Source organism: Puma concolor, chromosome E2, assembly GCF_028749965.1.
Source record: "Puma concolor isolate L17-30 chromosome E2, mPumCon1.1.hap2, whole genome shotgun sequence".
In the NCBI taxonomy this organism is placed as follows: domain Eukaryota; kingdom Metazoa; phylum Chordata; class Mammalia; order Carnivora; family Felidae; genus Puma; species Puma concolor.
In genome coordinates this window covers 47,885,426-47,910,126 of record NC_141681.1, presented here as the reverse complement: position 1 = coordinate 47,910,126, position 24,701 = coordinate 47,885,426, and the positions used below count along the sequence as shown (strand labels likewise).

The following is a 24,701-nucleotide window of genomic DNA, read 5'->3' as shown; positions in this document are numbered from 1 at the left end:
ACACAGGACGTGGATCCGACACACAAGGACAGCACGACACAACACACACAAAGACAAGACAGAGACGGAATGAAGAAATGCCATGGGGTGATGATGGGGCCGGGCAGTTGGGGGAGGTGCCGGCGGGGGGGGGGGGAGAGGCCGCAGCCCCTCCCATACCACTGAGTTGTCTGTCTGTCTGTCTGTCTACCGCCGGAGGAGAGCTGGAGGATTAACCTCCCACAGGGCAGGCTGTGGCCCCTGGGCTGGCTGGGCCCCCTGAGAAGCACTCCCTGTCTTCTGCTCTCCAGGCTGGGAGCAGGCCTCTGCCCTGTGAGCCGGAGGGGAAGGAGTGCAGAGCCCACGCCACCCCATAATCAGCTCCGGAGAGCCGGAAATTACAGGATGCTAGCTAGGGCCAGGGCACGGCTCGGACCTCCTCCTCCCCTGCAGCCCGCGAGGGCCGTCAGCCCCAAAACCACACTCTTGGGTTCCCTGGAAGCCGAGGGTGGAGGACAGGGAGAGTCGGGAAGGACCGGGCCCAAAGCGCAGGGCAAGAGTGCCCCAGGAGCAGCGGGGGCAAATGCAAATTCCCATGAGGGCCCGGTGGACCCAGAGTGTGTCCTGAATCCACCCAAGCCTCACCTGCCAAGTCCACCCCGATCTGGGCCATGGCCACCTCTTCCCTCGAGTACTGAGTCAATGCCTCCAGGACTCCCCCAGCCCCCACTCAGCTCCAGACACATAGGCCTCCTCAAACATACCAGGCACGCTCCCACCTCAGGACCTTTGCACTGACTGTCCGCTCTTCCTAGAACATCTTTCCCCCCAAGTATGCCCGCAGCTCCTTCCCTTCCCTCTTTCAGGCTTGCTCGGCGTCTCAGAGGGAAGCTTTTGCTGACCACCCGCAGTCTAAAATGCCCACCCCTGACTCTCCCTGTTCCCCGTTCCCTGCCTTCTTTTTTCTCCGGAGTACTCAAAAGCAGCAGACACGAAGCACTCATAAGCTGACCATCGCCTGCACTCCCAGTGCAACGTTCATGAAGGCAGCTCCTGTCTTTCCCTGTTTTTGTGCTCTTGCACATCTCAGCGCCCAGAACAGTGTCTGGGAGGTATGCAGACAGTGCTCGGTAAACACTGGCTGAACCGGTGAGTGAGTGAGGGGGGCTGGGAGGACTCCGCGGGGAGCAGAGAAGCACCCCCATCCCTCTGCTATCAGTCACTGCTATGCGGGGACGCGGGCCCAGGGCGGCCAGGCAGCCTCAGGCCGGAGCTGCCTCTGCTGTGCAGAAAACACCGATGACACAAAAGCCACCTACAGGCCGCAGCGCCCCTGCCCCTGCCTCTCCTGGGCCTGGCTACCAGCGCAGAAGCCCGGCCCTGCCCAGGAGCCCAGTGAAGAAGGTAGATATCCGCTCAGACTCTGGTACTGGGATAAGAGGCTAAGTCCCTGGGGGTTGGGGGAGGGCCCGGGAGGACTGGAGAGATTCCCAGCCGAGGGCAGCGAACACCAGCCCACGTGGCACCTTTGCACGAATTACGACCAGGCACCTCATCCTCCTGGCAGGGCTCACGGCCGACAGGCTAAGCAGGGGCTAGACTGTAGGGGCTCCCCCGGGGAGGCCACAGCCAGTGCTCCAGGGGCCACGGGACCAGCCAGGGGTAGAACTGAGGGGGGCTGCGTGGGGCCCAGGAGAGCCAGAAAGAAAGATCCGGAGGTGAAGCCTCGGCTGCTTAAAGCCGTGGCAAAGACTTCAAAATATCCAAAAGGCCTGCGTGGGATGCCCTCACACCTCGGTGGGCCACCGGATGGAGATTCCGGTCATCCTGGTGAGCGTCCGCCCTTGTGTCCCCACCCGCCACGCCACGCAGATCACTAAGGGCGCCCTCCCGCCAGGCAGGGGCCGGGCACCAGGAGAGGATGAGTCAGCTGCAGGCCTGTCCCCAGGCGCTGGGCCCGTGGATGGGCACACCCATCTCCGCCCCTAGAACGACCCTGGCTGCGTGCCCCTGGCCCCCGGCCCTTCCTGGTTTCCACTGCCCTTGGGGTGAAGTCCACGCTCTGAAGCCAGCTTCCCGGGCCGGGCAGGCTCACGCCCTGCCACCACCGGGCCAGCCTCACCGCGGGCCACGCCTGGGCGCCTGGACCACGCAGACAGGAAAGGGCTTAAGAGCACAGGCCTTGGAAAAAGACCTCCGTTCAAATCCCAACTCCACCCTTTTGCCCAAGGTGGCAGGAAACCAAAGCCCCAAACTGAAAGACCCCCAAGGCTTCATTTGGACCATTTCCTCCACTAAAAGCAGAGCCTCCTCTCCATTCGGCACAATGACTCCTCTGCATCCCTCAGGGCTCAGCTCAGGTGTCCTCCAGAAGCTGGCCGGGACTGTGGGGCTGGGTCAGCAGCTCCTCTGAGCCTAGCCCTGACCATGGGGGATGGGGGGGGGGATCTGTCCCTCGCCCCAGGACAAGTTTCTGGTACTGGGGACAGGGGCATGGAGCCCAGGGAGAGGAGCAGGAATCGGAGGCTGGTGTGGGGGGCTGCTGCAGGGGTCAAGGTAGCGGTTAGTGTTGAGGCAAGGGGAGGGATCAGTGGGTGGAGGAGTGAAAGGTCGGCACGGGGGGACGAGGATTGGGGCGGATGGTTGGGGTGTGTCGATCAAGCATGGGGTTAAGGGCCGGGGGCGCCGTGGGGGGTCGGTGTGGGGCAGGAGGGGTGGAGGTGGGCGCTGGCCTACCTTGGGAGCCCCGGGCTGGATGGAGGTGATGCAGGCGGGGTCCACGAGGGGCTTGGGCCTGCGGGCCGACTCCTCGATCAGGCTCTGCCACTGGCGGGGCAGCCCCGTGAACTTCTGCTCATGCTGGTCAAAGCCCGTGTGCACGCGGTGCTCGAAGTTGGATGGCGCGGAGATCTCTACCCGCTTCTTCTTCTTCCCAAACATGGCGCTGAGGCTCTCGGCACCACGAGGGTGCAGACGCGGGCTCCTATCAGCAGGCCTGCGGGAGGGGGCCACTCACCAGAACCCGCCCAGTCCTCTCTGCTCCTCCGGCCCTGCCCTGGTCCTGTCCGTCCTCGTCTCCTCCCTGGTCTCCCGTCTCCCACATGCAGCCCGAGGGACCCTGTGGACACCCGCCCCTGCTCAGAGCCCTCAGCCGAGTCCTCCCAGTGGCCCACCCCACACAACCTGCCCTTGTCACCTCCCCTTTGTTTACGCTCACACTGGTTTTCAAACCTCAGCGCCTTTGCACTGGCTGTTCCCTGCCCCTGGACACTATTCCCCAGTATCCACACATGGCTCCCTCCTTCCCCTCCTTCAAGTCTCAGAGTTGGTGAATCTTCAAGTAAAAGACCACCCCACTAGCCTTCCATGATATCACTTCATAACACATTTAACGTCTGGAAATTCCACTGTTCTTGTGTTTACTAGCTCAATGTCTATACCCGTCAGCACTGGAATATCAGCACCACAGGCCAGGTCTCACCTGCCCAGTGTCTCTGTGTCCCACCCCGTTCCCAGAACCATGCCAGGCACACAGAGTGTGCTCAGTACCGATTCCTAAAGGCCTGGCCTCAGCCACCTCTGCTTTCCCAGCCCGGAATCTGGGCTAACCCCACACACTTTTGGCTACCTATCCAATCACGGTCCCTGTCCTATGCACGACCCCTAGGAGTCTCACCGCAACACTCCCACTTTCTAGATGAAGAGACCGAGACTCACAGAAGTGAGTTCACACAATGGGGAAAGTTCTGTGCAGCAGACACGAGCAGACAAAACCACGCCCGCCTTTAGGGGCCGTGGTCTCCAGGAGAATACTTAGCACAGTACCAGGCGAGGCATAAATGCTCAACGAAAGCCAGTTTTACAACCAAAGGGGCTGTAGGGGAGAGGCGCAGATCGCAGTGTCCCACAGGGAGACCAGGACGATGAGGGCAAGGGGAGTCAAATGGCCAGAGCACAAATCTCTCTCTGCCACTTACTATGCGTGACCTTGGGCAAGTGACTTGACCTCTCTGTGCCTCGGATCAACCCGCATAGGGCTGCTGTGAGGATTAACGGAGTTAATAGGAGCGGAGCCGGGCGTGGAGCGAGGGCCCTGTCCACGTGTGTGACTCTCATGAGTAGGAGCATTCCTTGCAGTGTCTGAGGGAGGAAGGACCCCGGGTCCTGCTCCCCTGTCCCACACATGGGCCCCAGAGTCCCACAGACCTGGTTTGATGCTGGCTGTGCTAGAAGTGCCCTCGGGCAGGTGACGTCTCCTCTTGGGGCCTCGAGTTACTCATCTGTAAAATGGGAAGAAAACATTCATTCATTGATTCATTCATTCATTCATTCATTCATTCATTCATTCACCAATAACCCACTCCTCTGTGCCCAGTCACGTACTGGTTGATGCTGGGACACAGTGGTGACTAAGCTGGCCCTCTGACAGCCCAGAGCGGTCAGGGCTGGGGTCAGGGAGTACCAGACTGGCGTGAAGGATGGTAGGTGGGGGTCAGGGGAGGCTTCCCAGAAGACAGGCCGTATGAAATAAGGCCCAGAGGATGAGGGGAAACGCACTGGGCGGGGATCTCTGTCTGGTTCATGCTGGCCCGCCAGAGCCTGGCACAGTGCCTGACACAGGGTCGGCCCCAAGCTTAGTAAGTCTTGTGACCTAATGAGGACACTCTCAAGCGTGCCTGGGATGCGGCCCTTCAGCCCCCGGTTCTCCTCCCTCCCTGTTCCTCTCCTGTGGGAGCAGCTCTGTGAGGTTAGAACAGGCTGCCACCCCTAGCCCAGAGGTAGGACCATCAGTGGGTAGCCATCTGGGAGAACCGGTCTGGTGGCAGGAGCCCAGTGGGAGGGGGTGGGGACCCAGCAGACAACCTGTCTCAACTGGTCGGGGCCTCCTGGGCAGCAGGTGGCCACAGCCAGATCCGGCCAGGGCTCCCCGAGCAGGTCCAATTTCCCAGCTTGCTCTGGGGCCCCTGGCTGCCAGGAAGTGGGGTGTGAAAGCCCTGGCCAGGGCGGGTGCCCCTTTGCCTCTGCCTCTTTCCCTTCTCCGACCCCAACCAAGCCGGGAGCCCCTTCGATGTGTCTCCCCCGTTCCAGCCCACTGACCCCTGCCCATCCTTCCCGGGAGACTTCCATCCCCGTCTGGGCTCCCCAGCCTGTCTGCCCTCGGCTGTCCCCCCCTTCCTAGTACCCGTCCTCGCCTTGTCCCCACGGCCGGACCTTCCCCCATCCTCCCTGCTGTCACCCCAGAGCCTCGCCTCCACCTCCTCACCGTGTTCCCAGAGGTGCCCCCACCCGGCCCCAGGCCCAGCCTCACCCTCACCTTGGCCTCTCTCACGCAGCCCTACCCATCCTCCACCCAGCAGCCCACAGCCCGAGGCACCAAGTCACTCCGGGGGCATAAGATTAGCCACGTGACCCCTCACTAAATCCGGGAGAGGGAGGAGCGGACCCTGAGGTGGGAGGAGCTCAGCACGGAGACGGGGGGGGGGGGGGGGGGGGGGGGGGCCGCGGGAGGCAGCCTGCAAGGTGGGACAGCCAACAGCCAACTCAGAACCCTCCCCCAGAAGCCCCAAGCCACCCTTGCACTCTGCAGCCCGCCTGTTTATCCTGCCCTCCGCTTGCGTGACCCCTGCAGGGGAAGGGGATGGAAGGACACACCTCCGGATATTTGCCAGGGGGCCACCCCTTCCCTCTGGGCACCTCATGGAGGGCGGGACAAACAGAGGAACTGGCCGTGTTTATAATGATCAGGCCCCGGCTCCACCCTGGGACAGCTCCCAGCTCTGGCGGCTCCCTTGCCCGGCTCCCCGCCCCCACCGAGTCCCCAGGCCCCTGAGCAGCCCGGCTGCTGTGCCCTGTGCCGCCTTATCTCCTGCCCCTGCCAACCAACCCACCTCGGGGGCTCACTGTGTGGCTGGGGGGCCGGCCGCTCGGCCACTCTGTGCCTCGGTTTCCCCCTCTGTTAAAGACAATAATGCCAGCGCCTGCTTCCTGGAGTTCCTACAGGAGTCACAAGTGAGAACACGAGGCCCTGACCGCCTGGCCCGAAAGCAGCTGTGGGCAGCACTGACCTGAGCACCCACTGTGTGCCGGCCCCTCCTCTAAGCACCCTGCCCAGAGTCCCTCATGTAATCTGCACACGTGACCCACGAGGAAGCAGCCACTACGCGTTACAGACAAGGTAAAACGAGGCACGGGGAGGGCACGGTCCACTTGCCCGGGTCACACAGCTTGGCAGCAGAGTGGGGGACACGAGGCTCCAGGCCTGTTAACCCGAAGCCCGTGCCCGGCCGGTTCTCGGAAATAAAGGCGGCTGCCCCCTCGGAGGTCCGTGCGTGCCAGGCTCTGCTCGGCGCCCTCTGCCCCCAGTCCCATTCCGCCCTCACAACCGACTGGCCCCAGTTCACACATGGGGAGCCTGAGGCCCGGAGAGAGGAAGTCCCTTGTCCAGGGCATCCGGGATTTGAACTCGGGCAGGCGGGCACCAAAGTCCAGGCTCTTCCCTGCCTGGCCTGCCCGGAGGGCCACAGGGACGCCCTTGTTTCCGTCATCATCGGCATCACCAGGGTGCCTTTCTCCCTCCCACTCAAGCCTCCAGTCCACGCCCACACCCTGCCCTTCAGGCCCTGCCCTGACCCTTCCTGGGGCTGAGGGCCCCCTACCCCCTGTCTGACCCGTCCCAGGCCCCCAAGGGTAGAGTGGGGTTCCTGCCCCTGCCTCCCATCCTTATCTGCCTTTACCGCAGCCTTCGGCAGGACAATCTGAAGCAGAAAAGACGTCCACAAACCAGTCCCTGCCACCAAATGTGCCACACTGAGGCTCAGCTCTGGGGCTTCCATCCCCGCCACCGCCACGAGGGCCCCCGTGGCCCTGTGCAGATGCGGACACGGAGCTCACGGACCCCCTATGACCTCGGTGGGGCAGCTATTCTCATTCCCACTTCGCAGATGTGGAAACTGAGGATCACAAGGGTGAAATCTCTTGCTCAGGTTACCACGCAGAGCTGGGCCTAGAAGACGGGGTCTACTACAGGGCCGCCCTCCTTAAGCCTTCTGCTGGCCCCCAAGCCTCCTCCGTGTGGCCCCATGGCCTGTACGATCGGCCTGTCACCTCTACCCCCTCGTTCGCTCTGCCCCAGCCACATGGGCCTCCTTGCTGTTCTTCAAACCCTAGACGTGTCCCCACCTCAGGGCCTTTGCACTGGCTGTCACCTCACCTGCTGGAACTTCACTCTCCCTGATCTGCACACGGCTCCCTCCCTCCTCCCGGCTACCCGAGTCTGTGCTCAAATATCCCTGCTCCTGTCCCGGCTCCCTCTATGCCTTTTTCTTTGCACCTGTCTTCTGTCTTGCTCCCCAGTGTACCCCGTCTACAACATGGCCCCAGCCCACACTAGGCGCTCAAGGAACCTGTGGTGAGTGAACTGATTCATCTGTACCCACTACGCTACAGCCCTGCTTGGACACCTCTGACTCTGCCCGGGCGGTCCCTGGGGCACTCTGGCGGAGATGTGCCCGGGACCCAGGGGCGGCGGGTGAAGCAGCAACGTCAGACAGAGGGAATAGAGGAGGACAGCGTGCAGATGCCTCTGAAGTCTAGGGTCTGATCCCAAGAACGCAGGCCCATTTTGCATTCTACTCTCGTACGGTCATTGCAATTAAAGAAAGTCTTTTGAATTATTCAGCATGTGGGACAGGCGGTTTCCAACCTGTCCCAGCAAAAGCTTCATTTTCTAGTCACCCCTGCATTCACTGGTTCTACACTCTGAGCTTTCAGGAGAAAATGATACCCACCCTCCCACCCACCCAAACTCTCCCCACCAAGGAAATCGGCCCCAGGGGGAGAGCAAGATCCACTTGTGGGACGAAGCTGTGTCTGGGGAGTGTGTGTGCGCGCGCGCATGCGTGAAACTCCTTGCCTCCTGTCCCCTTCCCTCCCCCCAGGCTCTGAATAAAGCTGCAGTTCTGGGAGCTGACCTAGCTGGACCCCAGGGGCCCAGGGAAAGAACAGGGGATGTGACAGGATCACAGTCTCGCTTTCACATCCACCCAAACGAACCCCTCGATCAGGAAGAGGACCACGGAGGAGGGCTCACTGGCCCCGGCCTGCACTCAGGGCTTTCACCCGTGGCTCCCACTCACCCTTCCGTCAAGACCTTCACCCACTAGCTTTGGGAAGTCCCTCCTCACCTCAGTTTACCCCATCTCCCCTGGCTGTGTTCTGACAACGGAAGGAGAGTCCGGCCTCCTTTCCCGGCCTCCAGCAGAAGCCTCACTGCCTCCCTTAATCCCCCACCCTTCCCACCTCCATACCTGTGCTCAGCTCTTGGGTGCCCACCTGTACAGCGCCCTGCCCTCCCCAGTCCAAAACTCTCTCCCAGTCTCCCGCCCCGAGCTGAGTTCCTCCAAGGAATCCTCAGGGACCTTGACCCCAGACCCTGCCACGAGCTCTGGGCCTGACAATACCTACTCTACCCACAAAGGACCCCATCACGCTCCTGCATCCACCCACCGTCCTGCATCCACCCACCGTCGATAGCTACTGAGGGCTGATCTCTGCCAGGCTAGGGCCGGGGCTCCTAGCGGTGGTCAGGACGGCCAGAAGCCTCCCTGCCCGTGCAGAGCTCACGGTCTACGGGAAAGGAGACTGTCGATAAATGAGCTGAATCAGAAAAACACCTAGTAAGTGAGATGGTAAGCGCTGAGGACATACACAAAGGAAGGGTCAGGACAGTGTTGAGGGTCAGGAGAGGTTGGAATTTTCAATGAAGTGATGGGGGGCGTGGCTGGGAAGGGGACACTTGAGCAGCGACCTGACAGGGGAGCGGAGAGGGAATCATTGGGATACCCGGAGGAAGAGCACTGGGCAGGGCAGCACAGAGGGAAGAGTCGACAAATGTCCCCAGGTGCGGTCAGAGCAGAGGAGGCCGAGTGGCAGGGCAGGCGGTGGGGGCAGATCATGTAGGGACTTGGGGGCCACGGGGATCACTCTGTCCTTTCCCTGGAGTGAGGCAGAGCCACACAAGGGCTCTGAGCAGGGAAGGGACGTGGCCTGACTCGCGTCCACGGGCTCCCCATGGCCAAGTGTGGGGCACAGACTGGGAGCGGGGAGCCCGGGGAGGTGCAGGACGTGACGGTCCAGCAGAAGACAGGGGTGGGCAGGCCCACGTGGGGGCTCAGGAGGGAGACGTGGGCAGGCTCCAGGCGTGTGGTAATGGTCGCGATGACAGGACTTGCTGAGGACCGACACCACTTTCCGCACTGGCTGCAGCAAGCGCGCCACGGGGGCGGGGGCTTGGTCCAGTCTTGCCCATCACCGCACCCCCGGTGCCTGGCACATTCCGCCTACCCTCTCCCGGCCCTTCACATCACCCAACAGGTTACACAGTCATGAGTGTGCCTATTGTCTCCCACTAAGTCAGTGGCTCGGCACAGGCGGGACCCACGTTTCAGTTGATTACGGCTCGGTCCCAGCACCTAGCGCGGGCTGTTCCTTCTTGGTGGCCGAGTGGATGGAGGGGACGGGCGCATGCTTTGGTGCCGACTCTGGCCCAGGCCCGCACCAGGCGTGCGGCACCAGGTGTGCAGACAGGCCACAGTGAGCCCTCCGCACGGTTCCTCTTCCTTTCTCCTTCCCAAACCAAAACGCTGAGGTCCAGAGAGGGGAAGTCACTGCCCAGGGCTGCCCAGCACCAGGTCACAAAAGTGCCCACTCTGACCCACAGAGAAGGTCACCACCCCCTCTGCCTCCTGCTTCCCTGTGGCCCAGGCTCCAGCCAAGGCCTTTGCTCCAGACAAAGGACCCCAGAGGTTTATGGGACAAGAACGACAGCAGAGCCAACTCTATGCCGATAACCAGAACCAAGATCAGAAAGGCTGCCTTGGTTAGGAGGGAACCAGAAGCAACGGTAAATCAATGGCTCTCCCCAGGCCTCCCCCTTGGATAAAACTCCCCACTGGGACTTACCAAGCCCCAGACCAGTTGGGCTGTTTCAACCCCAGGACCTCATCCCTCCCACTCTCTTCACTACAACTGCGCTCGCCTCCTGCATTTTTGTCTCAGACACCTCAAGCTTGTTCCAGCCTCAGGGCCTTTGCACCTATGCTTCCCTCTGCCCAGAGCTGCGTGGCTCACCCTCTCCTGACATTTGGGTCTCCGTGCAAATAAAACCTCATTAGAAAGGTCTTTCTTGACCCCTGACAAAGTTTGCACCCCTGCTTTATCCTCCTCTGTGGCATTTATTAGTACCTGACCTCGTGTACATGCGGACTGTTGGTCCCCTCTTCCTCCTCTCCCCCCAGTAGAGGCTCCCTCTCCCTGAGAGCAGGGGTCTCTGTCTCATTCTTGCTGTAGGCTTGGCATCCAGAGCAGTAGGCACTCATCAAGTATTTGTGGAGCAAAGGAGGGATGCCATTGCCCAAGTGATGCGTCCAGACCCTGAGGGGGGACAGGCGAGGCTGGTGGAGGCAGAGAGTGGACATCAGGCCCCGATCCCTGCCTCACACCACCTGCAAGTCCGATTGAGGCTCCAGCAGGAGTTGGTCTGGGCTTTGGAGACCAAATCCGGCTATTTGTGAAGAAGCTGGTGCGTGTTCCAAACACCACAAGGGGCGCCCACTGCGTTCCTATCCCCGGGCCCTGCCCACCCCAGGGAGGCCCACCCCAGCCACGCTGTGCTGCCGAGGCTCCAAACGTGAAGAAGTGACAGCCTATTTTGGCGACAGGCAAGAGGCAGGTCATACAGTGACAGATGCCGCAGGAAACCCATTGGTCTCCATAACGGGTGAAATCCCATAAGATGACACAGATCCAGGGATCCCCCTGGCCTGGGGAAGTCTGGGGAGCGAGGAGCAGCCCTGCCCCCCCCAACCCGGCCTTTGTGCAGACAGTGCCAGGCAAGGACTCGGGAGGCGGTGGGTGGTTAGGAGTGGGCCACCCAAGCTCTGCCACCGGCTCCACCACTCCCAAGCTGTGCACCCCTGCGCAAGTGATTCAACCTCTCTGGGTCTCATCCGCAAACCAGGGATGACGACAGTCCCTGTCTCCTGGGACCGTTTGGATGACGGAATAAGGCGACGCGTGAAAAGCATTTAGAACAGGACCTGCCACCAAGCGGGTCCTCGCTACGGGTGAACCTGCTGCTAGGAACAAATAAATGAAAGAGGAGGCCGGGCACAGCCGTCTCCTGGCCAGCACAGGGGTGCCAGCCTGTCTCTGTTGCCTTGCTTTCTCCAGGGCCCGGATGGGGGGCAGAACGGGCTGCACTGTCCGACGACGGGTCTGCCGCTCCCGCTGCACCTGGAGCCCTCCGAGAGGGCAGGGCCTGGGGCCATCTCAGCCCCTCTGGGTCCCCAGCCCTGCCCAACACAGGGTGGCGCACAGCTCAGAGCGGGGCTGAATGAAGACACAGTATTTCCTGTGCCCAACCGGGCCGGGCAGGTGCCCAGAGCCCCAAGGAGGCCAGGCGGCTCCTCCGGCAGCCCCAGGCCCGGTGCCCCGCACCCCCCACCAGGCACAACAGGACACAGACACAAAGGGCACCCCCAGAGGTGCCCAGGGTGGGGACAGAGGCCACAACAAGCCTGAAAGTGTGGATGAGCCCCCAGGGACCAGGAAAATCCGATTCGACTTCATTCATTCTTCCCCTGAGGGAGGGCAGGAAGGAGGGAGGGGGTCACAGGCAGGAAAGAGCGTTTGGAGCCCCCCCCCCCGCCAAACAACTCCCCGCTACACACACAGACACACACACACACACACACACACACACACACACACACACACAGGAGCCCTAGACACTGAAGTACATGAAGCCGCCCCACCGCATCTTGGTGACAGCAGCCGTACAGGAGCCTCGGAGCATGAAAGGACATCCCACCCTGAGCCTTAGCTTCCGCCTCCGGAATATAGGCCCCAGCAGCTCGTGGCCGAGCTCCGAGTGGGAGAAGCGGCCGTGAAGAAGGGCCTGGCCCGGAGGAACCAGAATGGAAGGGCCAGGATAATCGGCAGCCCCGCAGCTGCCTCTCCACACAGAGTACAGAGACCACCCCCCACTCCCCGCCGAGACGCACAGACTCCCGAAAGGGACCCACAACACATGCCAACGAGATACACCATACAGACCAGCCGCCCACCTTAAAACAGGCACCCGCGCGCATATACACAATCCCAGATGGTCCACAACTGTCGGATTTACCTAGAAAGGACCCAGACACATACTCAGGAACACTCCCCGAGACAGAGTTAGACCCCGAGACCCACACAACCCTAGCTCCACACACAGAAGGTAACGAGACCCCACACCAGACCCAGGCACACCCATGGCCAACCCCAGGGTCATCCGGGGTGACCCAGCGGGGCACAGCCCCTCAGGACCACCCCCACAAAAGCAGGCCCCAGGAATGTGCCCCCACAGAGGTGCTCAGGGGCCTGCGCTGAGGCACGCAGCAAGCCCCAGGAGACAGACACCTGCCTCTGAGCACGTGGAAACACGGCCACCTCGCCCCTGGCCCCAAGATCGGTGTGAGCCCTTGAGCACGTGTTACCCTGGCCCGGGTGGCTCTGGTCGCCAGGCGGTAGGACTGCCCTCCCACGCCCCATGTGGTCCTCCCCTTTCCTCCCCTGCTGCCCGAGGCCAGAGTCGGCTCACCTCCACCATCCCTTGTCCCGGGCCACCCTCACTGGGGCAGGCCAGCAGACAGGCTTCCGGCCGGCAGAGCAGCGAACGGGGATCAAGGGGTTCCCCGGCCCACGACGCAGGCGCCCACCAAAGAGAGCTGGCTGGCTCTGCACCCCAGCCTCTCTGGCAGCGGGTGGTGCCGAGGCCCGCCCTGGCAGGAGCCGAGCTCGGCAGTGGCTCTGGTCCATGGAGGGGGGAGGGAGGAGGGAGGAGGGAGGAGGGAGGAACAGAGGGAAGGAGGGGCCGAGCCTGGAAAGCCGGGCCACGTGGCCACAACTGCCCCGGTGGAGGGAGGACCTGGGCAGGGACACAGCAACGGGGGACCCAAGCCCCAGCCCTTTGCTTCAACGGGGTAGTTCCCCACTGGCACCCCACACCCCCGTGCCAGGCTTGGTGCCAGGGGCCAGGGAAGCAGTGGGGCTTCCCACACAGTGGGGCTGAGTACCCGAGAGTGGCTGGCCAGGCAGCCAGATTTGAGATGACAGCCCCGGCTGGGGGAGGGGGGCGCTGGTCAGGGTGGGGGGCCCCTCCGAAGCGGAGGGGCGGCTGGAGATCCAGAGCTTGCCGTCCCCGCCCCCACCAGCCACCTCGTGATTCCAGCAAGAGCTCCGAGAGGGGCCACGAAGGGGGCCTCTCCTGCTGTACCCCGCTCTCTCATTAGATGCAGGGAAGGTCACGGCGGACCCCTGACATGGCCATCTCTAGGCGCAAAAGTGGGACTGGTGGGCCTGAATGGTGGACATGTGGAGGGAGAAAGGCGGGGAGGGCTGGGGCCTCGTCACGCCCCGCTGGCTCCCATCTTCGAGGATGCAACTAACCTTCTGAAAGTGAGGGGCCCGACTCTCCAAGAACTGACTCTGGGCTGGGCCCGCTCTCGGCACCTACAACACACTCACCACTGCCCTAAAAGGGAGAGGTACTTTACCAGGGTCCTTTTACAATGGAGGAAACTGAGGCCCAGAGAGGTTGGAACACTTGCCCCAGGCACCCAGCAGGGAGATCGGGCACCAGGCTTCCCGGACAGGCCTCGGTGCCCTTCACCAGCTGTCCTGAGCATGAGGCTGGCTTGCCCTGAACCCCCATTCCACACAGGAGAGAGATGTTTAGAGAGGGGAAACCTAGACGGTGTGTGCACACCCCACCCCACCTCTGCCGCCCTCTTCCCTCCCCTTCCAGATCTTACTTCCTCTACAAAGCCTTCGCCGGCCCAGGTCAGAGCGCACTGCGTAAAATGTGTTTTGTGTGTCTGTCTATCTTCTCCCTGACAGGGGACTCGGGGGGGCAAGACGGTGGGGCTGCCTGCTGTGTCCGGCCCTGCCTCAGACACCTTCTTCTCCAGGAAGCCCTCCTTGACACCGGGCTGGGTCTGGTACCTCCTCCAGACTCCATCCTGGTGCTGACTCCTCCAGGCCACGCTGTCTCTGCCATGTCGGTCCCCCTCATTCGTTCACACATTTCCGGAGCTCCCGGCACCTGCCAGGCCGGCCTGTTGGAGGCCCTGGCAATTCAGCAGGGAAGAAACTAGACAAAACTCCCTGCTCCAGGGACTGACGTCGAGTGGGACTGCTTCTCCACGGGGGCGGGGTCCCGTGAGCAGCGGAGACCAGGTTCTCAGGTTCTCACAGGTGGCCTAGGACGGGTGCCCAGTCGATGGTAAGCCCGTGAGAACAGCGAGCAAGTGGCCCAGGCGGGCAGGTGGACAGAGAAGCCCGTGTCCTTCCCACTCTCCTGCTCTGGCGCCTCTACAGAGACGACTCCCGGCGGCCAACTCCCCGAGGACTTTATCACTGGGACCAGGAGGATCTCACCGGCTCCAAGGTCCTGGAAACCCCACCTTCCCTCCTCCTGTCTACCACCCACCCACCAAGCCAGGGACTCCCAGTCAGGCCCAGGCTGGGTCCGGCATGGGGGGGCCACAGCAGGGCAGGTCTAGGAGACCCCAGAAGTCCTAGATCCCAGGCCACGCCCTCGTATATGGGGTGGGGCACCTGTCAGGCAGCCGCCCAGAGAGGAGCCAAGTGGGTGGGCCCCCAGACCTTCCCAGACCGGACAGGCAGGTTTGGGCTCCGGCTGGCTGGCTGGCTGGCTGGCTGGATTGGGCAGTTCTGGCCAGCCAAGGGAAACTAGGTCCCAAGGGGAGGGATGGGGGGAGAGGGAGGGAGCACGCTTTCCCCAGAAGCCACACTGGAAACAAGGGGTCTTCCTGGGAACAGGCTCCAGGGGCAAGGAGAGGTGGCTCCAGGATCATCTCACACCGGAACAGATTGTTATACGGCTCTGTGTACATAACCCCCAAGTACAGACTAAACCAATAAACCCATGCAAAATTCATCACACTCCGTCACATCTGGGCTTCATCCATCCCCTTTCTTCCCTTTCCTTCTCTCTGGCTCTACAGGACACAGGCCCAGGGTTCAAAAGCCAGTGGCACCAAAGGGTAAACAGTGACAGGACTGCGCCCTCCCGGGCGGCCCCAGCTCAGCCCCAGAGCAACCTCTACGCAGTTTCTTTTCTTTTCCTGAGAGCCTACACAAGCGCGTGCGTGTGCGCACACGTGCTCGCACACCGTTTGAGAAACAAAAACAAAACAGAAATGGCCGCACACCACGCGTACTCTTCCGACCTTGCTTTTCTCAAAAACGTGCCTTGGGTCCTCCGCACTCCGGGCACAGGGGAGGAGCTCAGCAGCACCCAGCGGAGGTGAAGACACACCCTGGGGACCTAGCACGTGCTCTCCCGGGCACATTCTCTCGACACCTAGAAAGCGCTCTCCCAGGCACGTACTGAGCTCTCCCGGCCAGCGGACTGCTGGCCTCAGGGACGCGCACGGGTAAGTTCCCGCAGCACAGTCGGAATCAGCTAGAGAGACTGGGAGCGACGCACACGCTCGTCCCCCAGAGACGGATGACGATCTGGGATGTGCTGGCTCCACGGGGTGGTACGCAGCAGTGAGAAGAAATGAGCCACAGCTACCTGTGAATGGACAGTCGAAAGCGAAGGAGCAAACCGCAAAACAATGCGTCTCATGACTTCGTTTAGAAAGAGCTCAAAACTAGACACAATGAAATACGCTGTTTAAGGACGACGACAGAGGCGGCGAAACCCAAGGAGAAGCACCAGGCGGTGACTGTCTCCAAAGTCAGGGGAGGGGCAGCCTCTGGGGCAGGGAGGGCCTGAGAGGGGGTCCTGGGGGGCTGGCGCCAGCTGCTTCTTCTCCTGGGGCGGGGGCGCCAGGTGGGTTTCCCCTTCACAGTAACTGGTTACGCTACACATTCGTGCCTGATACCCTCCTCGGCATGCAGGCTATCGATTTCAAATTATGTTACGGGGGCGCCTGGGCGGCTCAGTCAGTTAAAGGTCTGACTTTGGCTCAGGTCAGGATCTGCTGTTCCCAAGTCGAGCCCCATGTCGGCTGTGCTGACAGCTCAGAGCCTGGAGCCTGTTTCTGATTCTGTCTCCCTCTCTCTGCCCCTCCCCCACTTGTGCTGTCTCTCTCTCTCTCTCTCTCAAAATAAACATTGAAAAATTTTTTTTAAATAAATAAAATCACGACGTTAGACACAAGTACATACGTGTATATATGTATCTGTGTATGTGTTTATGTATGTATAATATACACACATTATATACATAGTCTTTACGTGTCTTAGGTGATTTTCCAGGCCTCGATCGTTGCAAAACACTGCGTGCACTTGAGCTGCTGCGTGGAAGGACCGGGATGCCCGAGCCAGTCCCCACGGGGCCAGGTAGGTGGTTTCCAGCCTTCTGCTCTTACAAATGGTGTGGCAAAACGACGCCCGTGTGCAGATGCCACTTCATGGGTGTGCCAGCATGTCTGTGGGCCACGTGCTGACAAGCGGGCTCGCTGGACAAGGACCATCACCGCCAAGCCGCCCACGTGAGCGCTCCCCACCCCCCACAGCCCCTCGGCCTCCCAGCCCAGGGTGCTGTCTGGCTCTCTTCGCTCCTTGCCTGTCAGATAGGGGAGGTCTGGCCCCTCTCGGCCTACTTTTCATTTGCATTTTCTACTTAGGATGCACACCCCATCGTAGTTTGAAAGCCATCAGACTCCTTTCCCGCTGAGTGTCTCCACCAAGCCTTTGCCTATTTTCCACGGGCCCAGGGAGACCTCTGTAAATCCAATCTATGTCCCTTTCCTGCCGAAACGCTAGCGGGCACGCACGGCTAAAGCCACCCCCTCTCCAGGGTTCCCCAGGCTCTCCCAGCCTCTCTGGGCTCATATCCTCACCTTCCCTTTCCCCCCAATCGCGGGTGCAAATTCCTGCCCACGTTCAGGGTTTCTGTCAAGAGAAATCCAATCCATGTCTGCCCTGTGTCACCAGGGCTGGGGCGGGGTGCAGCCTGGTCCCTGCCCGCTGGGGCCCCTGATCAAGGATCACACAAATGAAATGTGAAATTCCAGCTGAGCCAGGCTGGTTGGAGGGACGAGAATGCGAGAATGCGGCGGAGCAAGGCCAGAGAGGGGCAGCAGCCAGCCCACAGGCGAGCCAGGGGGAGCCGGGTGGGTGCTGGCGAGGGGCCTGTCCTTGCCAGAGAGAATTCTGGCTGTCCTGTCTGCGGAGGACGAGATCGAGGTGGCTTGAGTGGGTGTGGGGGACAAGTGACAAGACACAGCATCGGTCCAGGCAATTGATGAAGGCAGCCGGGACAGCGGGACGCAGAGAGAGGGGGACAGGCCAGGGCGATACTTGAGGAGTCAGATACAGGGGCTGAGGACGAGGCAGGCGTCAAGGGGGTCTCGCAAGTTGGGTAAACCACAGTGCCACCTTCCACACAAGGGGGCCTGAGAGGAACTCCAAAAGCGACAGGCCCCAGGCCCAAGAATTCTGGAACAGAGGAAAGTGGAGGCCTCACTCCCCCTGATGTGAAGGCCCACTCACAAAGCCGCAGTAATCAGTGCAGATAAACACACACGGGTCAGCGAGCCGGAGCGAGGACCCGCAAACAGACCCGCACAAATATACACACTGGTGTTTAAAAAACTCATTTTGCAGGGCGCCTGAGTGGCTCCGTTGCTTAAGCGTCCGACTCCCGATGTCAGCTCAAGTCACGATCTCACGGTTGGTGAGGGCGAACCCCATTCGGGCTCTGTGCTGACAGTGAGGAGCCTGCTTGGGATTCTCTCTCCGCCCCTTCCTGCGGGCACACGCATGTTCTCTCTCTCTCAAAATCAATAAATATACTTAAAATAAATAAACACTGGCTTTTCCTTCTTTGTGGTAAAATATACACAATATTTATCATTTCAACCATTTGTGAAGTGTATAATTCAACGGCATTAAGTATCTCCGCAGTGTTGTGAAACCATCACCACCGTCTACACCCAAAATGTTTTCGTCATCCCCAGCAAAAACCCTACAGCCATGAGACAGCAGCCCCCATTCCCTCCTGCCTCCCAGGTCCTGGGAGGCTCTGTTCTACTCTCTCCGGGAACTTGCCTATTCTGGGTGTCTCCTTTAAGTGGGATCTTACAACACTTCTCCTATGTCTGGCTTCTTACGCTAAGCATAATGTTTTCGAGGTCCACCTACGTGGGAGCATTTTTCAAAATGTCACTCATTTTTGTGGCTGAAAAATAACTCACTGTGTTGTATATATACACATCATATTTTGTGTATCCATTCATCCGTTGATAGCCACTTGGGTTCCCTCTACCTTCTAGCTATCGTGAACAATCCAACTACGCACACTGATGTACAAATATCTATTCGAGACTCTGCTTTCAACTCTTCTGGGTATATACCTAAGGAGTAGAACTGGCAGGTTATATGATGGTTCTGTGTTTAACCGTTTGAAAAACTACCAGACTGTTTTCCACAGCGGCTGCACCGTGTTACATTCCCATCGGTGATGCGTGAGGGCTCCCAGCTTCTCCACATCCTCGCCAATACTGGTTATTTTCCCTCTACTGGTAACATTTATCCTGGTAGGTGCGAAGTAGTATCTCGCTGTGGTGACTTACTTCTGGCCCCCCCAAAAAGCACAAGCAACTCAATGGAGAAAAGAGCATTTCCCGTAAACGGTGCTGGAATCATGAACCCTGATCTTCAACCCCGCCCTTTGCACCCACGTTAACTTATAATGGATCACAAACTCAAATATAAAACCACAAAACTTTCAGAAACCAACCGACCAAACCAACCTTCAGGATCTAAGGCTAGGCAGAAATGTTAGACTGGATATGAAAAGACCCATAAAAGGAAAAATTAATGAAGTAGACCTCATCAAAATTATAAACTTTTGCTCTGCAGAAGTCCACAAGAAGAGGGGGGGAACATCTACTGATTGGGAGACAAGATTTACAAGCCACCTATCTGACCAAGGACTAGTCTCTAGAAGAACTCCCCAAATTCAACAGTAAAAAAACCAAGCAACCCCGGGAGAAAATGGGCAGAAGACACGAAGAGACATTTCACCAAAGACGGTGTAGAGACAGCAGTCAGCACATGAAAGGATGTGTGGTGACAGACACAAATTAAAACCACAATGAGTTACCGTTAACATGCCTAACAGAGCGGCGAAAATCAAAAACAGCGGCAACACCAAATGCGGGTGCAGATGCAGAGAAACGATCATTTGCACACTGCTGGGGGGGGAAACGTAAAATGGTACAGCCGCTTTGGAAAACGGTTTGGTGATTTCCTGCTTTTCTTTTTTTTTGGCAATTTCTTTAGACGTGCAACTGGCCATACTGCCCAGCAAGCGCACTTCTGGGTATTTACCCCAGAGAAACAAAAATTTACGTTCACACGAAAACCTGTATGCAACTGTTTATGGCAGCTTTATTTGTAATAGCCGCCAAAATGAAAACAACCCAGAGGTCCTTCCATGGGTGAAAGGATAACCTGTGGTACGTCCATACCATGGGATACTCGTCAGCAAGAAAAGGGAACCAACTATTTTTTTTAAAAATACCTATTCTATTTTTTTTTTTTCAACGTTTATTTATTTTTGGGGCAGAGAGAGAGGGAGACACAGAATCGGAAACAGGCTCCAGGCTCTGAGCCATCAGCCCAGAGCCCGACGCGGGGCTCGAACTCACGGACCGCGAGATCGTGACCTGGCTGAAGTCGGACGCTTAACCGACTGCGCCACCCAGGCGCCCCCTATTCTATTTTTTAATGTTTATTTATTTTGAGAGAGAAAAAGAGAGAGAACAAGTGTCCACGAGTGGGGGAAGGGCAGAGAGAAAGAAAGAGAATCCCAAGCAGGCTCAGCACTGTCAGCGAAGAGCCCAACGTGGGGCTCCAACTCACAAACCGTGGGTTCATTTCCTGAGCCCAAGTCAGACACTTAACCGACCGAACCACCCAGGCGCTCCAGGAAACAACTATCGATACACGCAACAACCTGGGGAACTCTCCAAAGAATTAGGCTGAGTTAAAAAAAAAAGCCAACCATGGGGCGCCTGGGTGGCGCAGTCGGTTAAGCGGCCGACTTCAGCCAGGTCATGATCTCGTGGTCCGTGAGTTCGAGCCCCGCGTCAGGCTCTGGGCTGATGGCTCGGAGCCTGGAGCCTGTTTCTGATTCTGTGTCTCCCTCTCTCGCTGCCCCTCCCCCATTCATGCTCTGTCTCTCTCTGTCCCAAAAATAAATAAATAAACGTTGAAAAAAAAAAATTAAAAAAAAAAAAAAAAGCCAACCAAAAGGTTACATACAGTAGGATTCCACTTACATAACATTCTTTTCTTTTTGAAACTGTAAGCTTTTTCGCTTTATTTTATATTTTAAATTCTCCTTATTGTTACAGTTCTTTACATCAGGGCTGTGAAAATTGTTTCACAGTACATCACATTTTTGAAATGCAGGATTATAATAATGGGGAACGGACAGATGAGTGATTGTCAGGAGGTAGGGACGTGCCAGGGAGGGCATGTGGCTATAAAAAGGCATCAGGAAGGAACCTTGTGATGGAATGTTCTGTCTCTTGACTGTATCAATGTCATTATCCTGGTTGTGGTCTTGTACTAACTATAGTTTTTGCAAGATGTTACCTCTGGGGAAACAGGGGCCTTCTCTGTGTTATCTCTTGCATCTGCCAGTGAATCCACGGTTATCTCGAAATAAAAGCTTAGTCAAAAATATTAATACTTGAGGGGAACCTGGGTGGCTCAGTCATTACAGAGGCTGCTTGGGATTCTCTCTCCCTCTCTCTCTGCCCCTCCCCTGCTTGCTCTCTACCTCTTCCTCAAAAATAAATAAACATTTGAAATATATATATATATACATAAATAATTTATTTAAAATGCCAGAGACCCTTGCCCACCTTTTAGCCTTTGAACATGCTATTCACTCTCCTTGGAACACCATTCCGCATACTAACTCTTGTGCCTCTTTTAGCCTTCAGCTCAGAAGTCTTCTCTTCCAAGAAGCCTTCCCTGACTTCCTAAGCCTAGTTCTCTGGGCTTCCTCCTCCACAGCCAAGGCAGTGATCTGTGCTCCACGGTCATTCTGGCTGTCACCGACTGGTGCTGTCTGTCTCCACCACTAGAGCACAAGTTCCATGAGGGAAGACCATGGGCTGACCGGCCACCAGCCTTTCCCCGGCGTCAGCCAGAACAGAGCTGGAGGCACAGCGGTACTCAGGGAATATCTACAAAATCAATGAGTGAGTGGCAGTGAGGACAATAACACAGCTCGCACTCAGTACAAGGATTCTCCGCGCCAGTCTCTTTTGAGTGCTTTCCGTGGATGAAATAATCTTTATACAGTCCCATTTTATAAATGGGGAAACTGAGGCCAAAGGGGGAAGTCGCCGCATGCCAAAGGTCACCCAGCCAATAGGCGGCAGAGCCGGGGAACGCATCCAGAGCCTTTGATAGTCATCTCCACCCCCGAGGGCCTCTCCGGAAAGGCTGGATGAGCCTGGCTACCAGGGGAAGCAGAGGGGCACAGGGGGGCAGGCAAGAGAAGAGACCGTCTGGCCCTCCGCCTGCAATCCGTTCCTCTGTAGTGGGACAAACAGACCCCGGATGATACCAGAGTTCCTTTATCCCTTACAGGTGCTCAGTGAAGACCCCTTACATGTCAAGGGCCTGTGACTGAGTCCCATGTGGTGACCTGGGAAGCCAGCAGTGCCCTCCATGGACAGAAAATGCCGACGTCACTTGAGGTTTCAAACCACCGCCCCCCCCCCCCCATGCCCTCCCGAGGCTCCCCCAGGGCTGGGCTGCTTTCATCTGGCAACTGTGGGGGCGGGTGAGGCAGCTCCGACCCACACTGGGGAACATTCCTATTGGCACAGGACTTCATTTGTCCGCCTAGAGAAACCTCAAGAGCAAAATATTGAGAGCAAATTACAGCCGAGAGCTGGCGGTCTGGTGTCATTACACTCGGCTTTAAAAGCTGCGGAGCAATATGGGAGACTGTGTAGGGAGGCACCAAGGGACCACGGTGAGGCCTGAATACCTGCAGGTGGGCACACAGGGCTTTCCCCAGGGCCAGGGTGTCTCTCCTCTCAGCTGGGCAAGAGGGCCTGAGGGGGGCCGTCAGGTGATTCCCTGTCCTCTTGGGGCATCTGATAGCTCTCAAAATTCACAAAAATAGAAGCAATAATTAAAAGTAGGAAAAGGGGCGCCTGGGTGGCTCAGTCGGTGAAGCGTCCGACTTCGGCTCAGGTCATGATCTCACGGTCCGTGAGTTCGAGCCCCGCGTGGGGCTCTGTGCTGACAGCTCAGAGCCTGGAGCCTGCTTCCGATTCCGTGTTTCCCTCTCTCTCTGCCCCACCCCACTCACACTGTCTCTGTCTCTCTCTCTCAAAAATAAATAAACATTAAAAAATTTTTTTTAAAAAGTAAAAGGAAAAAAAGACGGTTGGATTTCTTTGACAAAGCTGGTGACACCTACCTTCCAGATCTGGGTGGTCGTTAGATGGGGGTACACCTTAGAATCATTCATTAAACTGAACAGGGAGTGATGTACTTTTTCTCTACACATGTCCTATTTTACACTCCCGTGTGGCAAACACCAGGGACGGCAATTCTGACAGCTGGAAGCTTCCTCTATATGCACCTGTACCTTCAGACAATCTCCCTCTCTTGAGCTCTATCTCTCAACACACACACACACACACACACACACACACACACACACACCCAAGCTGTAAACTGCTATCATAATAACAACAGTCCTCCTTGGCCCCTTGCAGTTCTTGGCCTGTTTCCTTCAAGGAAGGCACAGGCCTGCAAGCAGCCAGCCCTGGAGCCCTTGGATGCTGCCATGGCCGGGGTCCCCGTACCCTGGACACTCCCGTGTCCCATGTGCATCACTCTTCAGTGAGTGAGCCCTTCTGGCCAAGGGAATGTGTCCCTGCCCTGCCCTACCCTGGGGCACCAACAGCCAGTCATACAGAGTAGAAGGACAGAGTTAAGATTTAGTGAAGTGTCCCCCTGGAGGACACTTTACTGGCTCATCGGTGCCCTATGCTGGAGACACAAGACGGAAGCGAGGCCAGCTGCGAAGCATTCCGTTCGGGCGCCCTGCTGGCCCAAAACGAGGCGGTGGGCAGCTGTTAACACCCCACACTGCAGAGGAGGAAAGTGAGGCTCAGAGAGGGGAGGTGCCAGCCCAAGGTCACACAGCGTGTATCAGAGCCAGGAGTCCGTGGTAGGTCTGACGCAGGCCAAAGCCTGCTCGCGTAACCGTGTTCATCCTCTCGTTTCATGCGCCCGGTAATTATTACGCACACAGTGAGCGCCAGACACGGTTTTAGGCACTGGGGACACAGCAGTAAAGAAGACAGTCCCTCCTTCCCAGAGCTGAAGTTCCAGTGGGGGAGATAAGACAATACACAAGTAAACAAAATAGGACGTAACAAGGGGGCGAGGACAGGGGAGCAGAATCAGGGAGGTCTCCGAGGCGGGTGGCACTGGAGCTGGACCAGAGGGCAGGGAGGAAGCCACGAGGCAACCCAGGGTAGAGGGGATGGCCACCACAAAGGCCGCCGGACCGAAGCCCGCCTGATACACGCCAGGATGTGCGAGGAGGCCAGCGTGGCCGGGAGCGGTGGGGGCAGTGGTACAGTTGAGGTCAAGGAAGCCCGCGCGGACCGTGGAAGAAAAGTAGCTCCCATCACACCCTTTTCTGCACGGTCTCCGCCTGGCTGAGTCCTGACCACAGCCCTCCTAGGGAGGTGTGGTCCCCATCGTGTTCCCGAGGAAGCGGGTGGAGGATGGGACAGCTTCCCAGGCTGGCCCCGCTGGCCAAGGGCAGAGCCAGGCCAGGAGAGCAGCTCTGTGCCTAAATGACCACCAGGCCAGCTAGTGGCCAGCTAGGGGGTGACTCAAGGATGGGGCTGGGGGACGGGGATGGCTCTCAGCTGGGGGCCTAGGGGTCCTGGCAAAGCAGGAACCCGAAGCCACGCGCTCCTGACGACAGACAGTTCGTGGAGGCTGGTGGCTGACACACAGCCCTTTGCCCAGGCCCCGGCAGTTCCCGAGCCTCTGTCCTCAGGTACCCCCCGCCCCGCCCCACTCTGCTGTATCCGGATACCAGTCTGACTGGGAGCAATGGAAGAATTTTTCTTTCGATCCACTCAATTTTTAAAATTTAATGAAACTTATTTTATCTTATTTAATTTTTTTAAGTTTTTTTTTTTTTTTAACATGTATTCATTTCGAGAGAGACAGAGTGTGAGTGGGGTAGGGGAAGAAAGAAAGGGAGACACAGAATCCAAAGCAGGCTACAGGCTCTGAGCTGTCAGCACAGAGTCTGACGCGGGGCTCGAACCCAAGAACCGTGAGATCATGACCTGAGCCGAAGTCGGATGCCTAACCAACTGAGCCAGCCAGGCGCCCCCTAGGTTTATTGTAAAAGTGCCCCAGGCACTAATGTTGACCTGATGTTCATACATATAGTACCACCTGGGAAAGAAACAGAACCTGAATATAATCAAGCCTCTAGACCTAAGTCCCAATTTACAGGAGGCACAAGGGACAGAGGAACACGTTAAGAGACACAAGGATTCATCGGCTGGGTCCAGACTGTGGAAAACTCGAGGGGACAAAGCACTAGGGTCTTTGATAGATACACA

The 24,701-nt window shown here is 58.2% G+C and overlaps 1 protein-coding gene across 5 annotated transcripts in view; it reads right to left on the bottom strand.

The window, feature by feature from the left end:
• The window catches only part of PAK4 (p21 (RAC1) activated kinase 4), a 45,239-nt gene that overhangs the window by 6,653 nt on the left and 13,885 nt on the right, over window positions 1–24,701 (bottom strand). For 4 of the 5 annotated variants that reach the window (XM_086689719.1, XM_086689723.1, XM_086689721.1 and 1 more), the window contains 2 exons: window positions 4,186–4,259; window positions 2,716–2,974 (listed from right to left, as the gene is read on the bottom strand). In XM_086689719.1, the coding sequence (XP_086545845.1) occupies window positions 2,716–2,919 (204 nt within the window). In that variant the 5' untranslated portion in view covers window positions 2,920–2,974; window positions 4,186–4,259. Of the gene's footprint in view, window positions 1–2,715; window positions 2,975–4,185; window positions 4,260–5,293; window positions 5,411–24,701 lie in introns of those variants that run through there. The other variant, XM_086689720.1, reaches the window with a different exon arrangement.